Source organism: Bufo bufo, chromosome 4 (assembly GCF_905171765.1).
Source record: "Bufo bufo chromosome 4, aBufBuf1.1, whole genome shotgun sequence".
NCBI classification, from domain to species: Eukaryota; Metazoa; Chordata; class Amphibia; order Anura; family Bufonidae; genus Bufo; species Bufo bufo.
In genome coordinates, this window is record NC_053392.1 from 304,396,033 (window position 1) to 304,403,281 (window position 7,249).

The following is a 7,249-nucleotide window of genomic DNA, read 5'->3' on the forward strand; positions in this document are numbered from 1 at the left end:
ACTGTGTTTCTTTGCACAACTGATTGGCCTTCATGGTCTTTGCCTGCAGGAGCCATCAATTTCCTTCCATATAGACATAAAACGTTCTAAGACGAGCCTAGATTTTTTTTTCCTGTCATTGGGAAGTTACTCAACTGTAAATAAGTTATAGGCCCACTCCTCTTTCGATAAAAAGCATATTCCTAATGTTCAATGTTAAACTGTACTCCATATCCCATAATAAGCCCCAGTACATATCAAGGTTACCATGTTTTTCGCAAGTCAAGTAAATCCTATCCAGTTTTGGTGATTATCAAACTAGAAGATTACCTCTGATTCCTTGAAATATTCAGGGTAAATATTGTAAAAGTGACATGAGGTATTAAAAAGTCTTCCAGTATAGTTTTGCTTTTGACAAGTATGATACATAAGTAAAGGTCCAGAAGGACAACACAGATATTCAAAGACTACAAACAATGCTTTAAAAAATGTAAATCTATATCTGAATTGTTCAGTTCACTTTTTTTCAAAATAAATGAAACTATATAATTAAAAAATATTTTTGTATAATAAAATTAGTGCTCTTTCTTTTCTAAACTAAGGAGAGTATGGTAATTAATCGTAAATGGCATTAATGCGTTATCAGATCATTGCCATTGTGTATACTTCATTTATTTGTGACTAGAAGATATACTGCTGTTCATATTTCACTGCAATTTACCGGTGTTAAGGGGGGCACGTTTTTCCCTAGTTTGATTCCTATCATGACTAACTTATACTGCTTCTGCCGATGTATCTGTGGACACAGACATGGTCACTTTGGCAATCTTAACGGTGCTTTTAATGCAGCTTTCAGCTGCTCTGTGGACATTACTGTTATTAGCATGTCTGTTCTGACAGTCTGACTCCATGCTGTTATCAAGAGGTTGTGCAGTCCCTTCACATGAAGGGAACATGCTACAAAATGCATTTCTTAAGTCTTTGCTTCGAAGGGCATAGATGATGGGATTCACAGTTGAATTAAGCAAGCAAAGCATGCTGCAGAAGGCAAACACTGTCTTTACTGTCTTGTTCATCTTGCCAAAAACATCATAAACCATAATGGCAAGAAGAGGACCCCAACAAATTATTAATACCACTAATATAAGGACCAGTGTCTTGGCTAGCCTAATATCCATACGAGTCTGGTCCGGTCTAGTGATGTGCACCTTGCCATCTTCTGACGTGTGAACTATGATGCTTTTTTGAGTGCCACGTTGCAGCATTCTCACAGCATGGTTGTGAGCTTTCCATAATATATACATATATGCGTACACTATAAACAGCAAAAGAACACTGGTTATCCCAATCCAACACATTAGATATGCTTCATCAATAAGGGGGAAAATATCTGAGCATACAGATTTTAGCAGTTTGCAATTCCATCCAAACAGAGGAAGAACAGCTATGACTATAGCTATGGTCCACATCATACAGAATGCAATCACAGCTTTTGTCCTTGTGACTATTCTTTTATAAGACAAGGGCCTGTGTATTGAGATGTACCTATCTATAGCAGTAAGGAACAGACTGCCAACTGAGGCTGTAAATGAAGCAGTGACACCCCCTAGTTTAAACAGAAAAACATTAGGAGTGTCTATCCGATGGAAAACATGAAAATCAACAAAACTATAGACGAAAATGACACTGCCTAGAAGATCAGCCACTGCCAAGCTGCCAATAAAATGATAGGAGGGTCTGCATCTCAGGCTACGTGAGTACAAGATGACACACAGCACAAGCATGTTCTCCAGGACAGTAAATGTACCCAGGGTTATAGAAAGAGCAGCAATGACAAGCTGTTGACTTGGGTTAAGAATCATAAAGCATTCCATGTCCATGAAGTTGTTTCCGCACTGTACATTGTCTTTACCATCTTTAAGAGAAGTAATTGTCTTATTGAAATAATCAGTTCCATTAAATGGATCCAGATGTTGAGTAGGTTGACCATCAATTATTTTTTCTTGAAAGGAGGATAAAGCCATTTTCTGTGGGAAATAGCCCAGTTTTGAAATATCACCCTTTGGGTCTTCATACTGAACTTCATTTGGTCCCATATATAGAAGGTCAGTGGTAATTGTTCTGAATGTAGTGTCCGCCAGGCCATCCAAGATAGACTTCATTACCTCGGACTTAAGTTAAAATTCTTCCAGTGGAAAGAATGAAGTGGTTGATCACCACCTGTAATAAACAACATAAAACTACGTAAGCAAATATAGTAACTGTTGACAAAAAGAAATATAACTTAAAGGAGTTTTCCAGGATTTAAAGAAGAATTGTCCAAGAGCAGGAAAGTTGATTAAAAAAAACAACAACACTATACCTGTTTAAGTCCCCTGCCTATCCAGCATCACTGCTCTGGTGATTCTAACCGGTCTCTGTTTACTGGTCCTGTAGTGATGACGTCACATACATCTAATCGCTTGCCTTTGTGGTTGTATGTGTAAGCATTACTGCTGAGACATTACTGGCTGCAGCAATCATGTGCAGGTACAGCACGTCATCCGTGTAGTAAAGTAAACGAAGATCAGCAGGGACCTGTGACACTGAAGCAGTGAGTTATTGGATAGGTACAGTTTTGATTTTTTTTTTTCTAGGCAATTCCTGAGTAAAATTATCTTTTTTTTGTTGCTTAAAGCAGGTCTGTCATGTCTTCTATACTTCTCTACAATAACTGAGTGTGACACTGGATAAAGAAAGACATGTTGAGCTAAAGGATACTATACATGTTTTCCATGATTGAACACAGAGGTCCAGATTGTATTGGTAGTTTTTAAAGATCTTGTTAATATGATGGGCACACATGTACATTACTGATACAGTCCAGCTATTAGAGTTGTGTCTAGTAGTTTTACACTTGTGTGTCCATCAGATTACCAAGACAGATTTTTATCCTCTGAGAGTAAACAATGAAAGTTCCAACTGAGTAACAGCAAGCAGAAAACTGTGATGACTTGAAAACCATATAACTTTGCTGACAGGGATACCTACTTTTCGTCCGTACAACCTTTCTTCAAATCTTGAGGATGAAAAGAAATACGTGAGTATCACTTATCCTCTAGATAGGTCATCAGTATCTAATCGGTGGTAGTCTGACCCCTGGGCTCCCCTTGCCAATCAGCTGTTCGAGAAGGCACTGGTGCTCCTGTGAATGCTGCTGCCTTTTTGCAGCTTACCAAGCAAGTGCCGTACATAGTATAGCGGTCATTCAGTTGAATGGGCCTGATCTGCTCCTAGGCCATGTGACCAATGAACATGTCATCACTGGCCTAGGAAAAGCTGTGAGAAGGCTGCGGCTCCCCATTGATCAATTATGTCTCAGAAAACCCCTTTAACTATATTACACTGTTTATGCCAGTTTGCAATATATCTTAAATGATATCCTGCTTCAAAAGTTCAGTATTCTGGTCCTATGAGATTCACAAAATATGTCATGCTCTTTGATGTTCAGTAAGGTTTATACAAAAGCTATAGCATATAGTATCATCTGCCTTGGCGAACTACTGAAAGTTTAAGTATGCATGCCTGGAGTCAATATAAACATTTCTTCTTGTATTCCTATTAGAGTTTTACAATGTTGTTCTTCAATGTTCTCTATAGTGTTCCTAACAGACTTGCAAATGCTTCTTCTTCAGTGCTCTCTATAGTTTTCCTTACCAGACTTGCATAAAGCTTGTTCTTCAGTGTTCTCTATAGTGTTCCTTACAGATTGCATTATGCTTGTTTTTCAATATTCTCTATAGTGTTTACATCCAGACTTATTCTTTAAGGATCTCTATAATGTTCCTACCAGACTTACATAATGCTTGTTTTTCAGTGCTCTCTATAATGTTCCTACCAGACATGCATAATGCTGTTCTTAAGGTTCTCTCTATAGTGTTCCTGATATGCACATCAATTTCATCCAATTGCTGTATTTGTTAGTAGAAAATAAGTACTGTACTTACTTTTCAGTGCAAATACAAAACCATAGGTACTACACAGTAGTCTCTACCATTAAAAAATTCATAAACTTTTGTGCTGTCTTTGTTTTTTCCATTAGCCCTAAAACCCTTTAGCAAATATTGTTTTGCAATAAAACCACAATAAATTTCTGTTTAAAGCAGCAGACAGAGTTATTATCATACATATTTACTTTGATAAATGTGCTATAAATCCAGATATGTTATAATATGTGAGTTACATGTTCACTAGTGCTAGGCCGAATATCCCGTATGCTCGAGTCAGTGTATTTAAAACTAATTTAGCCTCTATTTCTGAAAAGTTTCTGGTGGGATTCGAACTCACAACCTTCTACATTACATCCAAGAATGTTAACCACTACACTACAGAGCTGCAAGGCCAATTACTTTTTTAAAAAAGAGACTTCTGCTGTATAGGAATACTTACTAGTCTTAAGTATTCCTATATAGCAGAAGTCTCATTTTTTATTTTATTTTTTATTTTTTTTTAGTAACTGGAGATGCAGCTCTATAGTGAAGTGGTTAACATTCTGGGCTGTAATGTAGAAGGTTGTGAGTTTGAATCTCATAAGGAACTTTTCAGAAATAGAGGCTAAATTAAATGTAAACATACAGTATATATAGTGTTTATCGAGCACCAAAGTGCTCAGGCCGAACACCTCGGGATGCTCGGGTCCTCTCCACCAGAGGAATGAGAGATGAGAAGCTCTCTTTGTAGCGGGGGTTGAGAAGGGTGAACAACCAGTAATCTGTGTTGTCTAAAATGCATATAACGCGCGGGTCGCTGAAAAGGCAGCCTAACATGTAGTCAGCCATGTGTGCCAGAGTACCAACAGGCAAGACTTCGCTGTTGTCATCAGGAGGATGACTTTCAATCTCCTCAAAAAAATATTAAATCGCTTTGCTTTCTCCTTGTAACTCTCTGCGACTCCCCCCTCATTACTCTTTAAAGGGCCCGACACCTTCAGATTTATACTTTTTAACATTTATATAATTGAAGAACATTTTAGGGTTAGTTTTACTCTCTTTGGCAATTAGTCTCTCGGTCTTTAGTTTGGCCGTTTTTATTTGTTTTTTACATGTTCTATTTTTTTCCTTATAGTTTTTTAGTGCTTCCTCGCTACCCTTCTGTTTTAGTGATTTGTATGCTTTCTTTTTGTCATTTATTGCTTTCTTTACAGTTCTATTTATCCACATTGGTTTCTTTTTGTTCCTTAACCTTTTATTCCCATACGGTATGTACCTCTCAGAATGAGATTTTAGGATGCTTTTTGCAGTAAGTTTATGTTGACGTTACTGATTATTTTGTCCTTCCTCTGATCCGTCAGAACAATAACCGAATGAACCGAATTCCATTATCCTTTCATTGTTGAAATTTTTTATGTGAAACAGGCTTTTTTCTGGAAAATTGATGGGTGATTGTAGACTTGCTTTTGCTGTATGGACCGAATTACATCATTGTGGGTCCAGTAGCAAACATAACTAGAAAAGCTACAATTTCTGGGGAAATTGTGTGAAGTGTTCTTGCCTCCACCAGTAGTTTACAACTGGAGTGAGCGGAGTAACTGGGTGGAGTGGCTTGAGTAACTGTTGTGTGGTTGGAGTGGCTGGAGTAACTGTGGAAAGGTTGGACTAGGCAGAGTAACTTTATGGAGTGGGCAGAGTAACTGTGTGGAGTGTTTGGAGTGAGTAAAGATAGTAAACATTACACTAACAAATTTATTGATCAAATTTTAAAAGTGCACATGGCAAGCTTGATAGAGTGAGAAATGCATTTCAACTTTTATTTATTTATATAGCACATTTAATTGCAATGTTGTTGCCCAAAGTGCTTCACAGTTACATTAAAACATACATTTATAAAAACATTAGCAGCCGATTTGTTTAGGTGGGCTTGAAAAAGAGGCAGTTTAGAAATCATGTCCTGATTTTTCAGCTCACACTCTAGCTTTTTTCACTCTGCTGGCTGCTCACACACCTGGGTTCCTATTGCAACTCACTCTACAGCAAGGGCAGATAAGAGCGGTTAAAAACAAACTGCTCCAACTTGCTCACTTCACTGGCGGTTGCCATCTTCAAATGGTTGTAGTTTAAAAATTATAAATCCTACAACGAAGAGCTTTATATTGTGAGAATCAAAAGACCCAGACCTACATTGATGCATAGTATGTCTCTGAAATATAAAAAATGAAGGCAGAGTCACAGTTTAGAAATTGCTCTTCAAATTTGAGATGGCTAGAGTAGAGTTTCAATGAATGTCAATGGTAGGCGTGAGTTACAAACAAATGGTCATATTGTGAAAACTATCAGGACTGTTGCTTAGCCGTGGACATTTTTATTGGCAGCAGGGATAGCTAAACGTTTTGATATAATATTTGTGTAGGTTGGCTTGAAAATGAGGGAGTGGTATCAGTTTAGAAATCATGTCCTGATTTTTCAGCTCACACTCTAGTTTTGAACATTCCGCCATTCATTCGTATGCAACCAAATTTTGCCGCAAAAACGCTGATATTTCGCGAACCATTCGGCGAAAACGTTCCACAAAGTAATAGCACACCAATCGGGAACAATCCGCATGTTTCGGTATATTACTGTCTATGTAGTGTAAAAACTGTGGGAGGAGTTAGGGTGGTAAATTTGACTATAATATTAAGAATATATACAGTTGCAAGAAAAAGTATGTGAACCCTTTGGATTGATATGGATTTCTGCACAAATTGGTCATAAAATGTGATCTGATCTTCATCTAAGTCACAACAATAGACAATCACAGTCTGCTTAAACTAATAACACACAAAGAATTAAATGTTACCATGTTTTTATTGAACACACTATGTAAACATTCACAGTGCAGGTGGAAAAAGTATGTGAACCCTTGGATTTAATAACTGGTTGAACCTCCTTTGGCAGCAATAACTTCAACCAAACGTTTCCTGTAGTTGCAGATCAGACGTGCACAACGGTCAGGAGTAATTCTTGACCATTCCTCTTTACAGAACTGTTTCAGTTCAGCAATATTCTTGGGATGTCTGGTGTGAATCGCTTTCTTGAGGTCATACCACAGCATCTCAGTCGGGTTGCGGTCAGGACTCTGACTGGGCCACTCCAGAAGGCGTATTTTCTTCTTTTTAATCCATTCTGTTGTTGATTGACTTCTATGCTTTGGGTCGTTGTCCTGTTGCAACACCCATCTTCTGTTGAGCTTCAGCTGGTGGACAGATGACCTTAAGTTCTCCTGCAAAATGTCTTGATAAACTTAGGAATTCATT

General features: G+C 37.8%; 1 protein-coding gene across 2 annotated transcripts; it reads right to left on the reverse strand.

Annotated features, from left to right (window-relative positions):
- Positions 1 to 567: 567 nt before the first annotated feature.
- Positions 568 to 2,145, reverse strand: CNR1 (cannabinoid receptor 1). 2 transcript variants are annotated; one of them, XM_040426822.1, is made up of 2 exons: positions 2,061 to 2,141; positions 753 to 2,006 (listed from the first exon to the last, which is right to left on the reverse strand). In XM_040426822.1, exons 1-2 carry the CDS (start codon positions 2,139 to 2,141, stop codon positions 753 to 755), a joined length of 1,335 nt encoding a protein of 444 aa, XP_040282756.1. The 2 variants fall into 2 exon arrangements, with proteins under 2 accessions (XP_040282755.1, XP_040282756.1); XM_040426821.1 differs by having other exon boundaries at positions 568 to 2,145.
- Between the last annotated feature and the right edge of the window lie 5,104 nt (positions 2,146 to 7,249).

Coding starts and splice junctions, on each gene's coding strand:
- CNR1 (XM_040426821.1), bottom strand. CDS start 2,141: ATGAAGTCTATCTTGGATGGCCTGGCGGACACTACATTCAGAACAATT.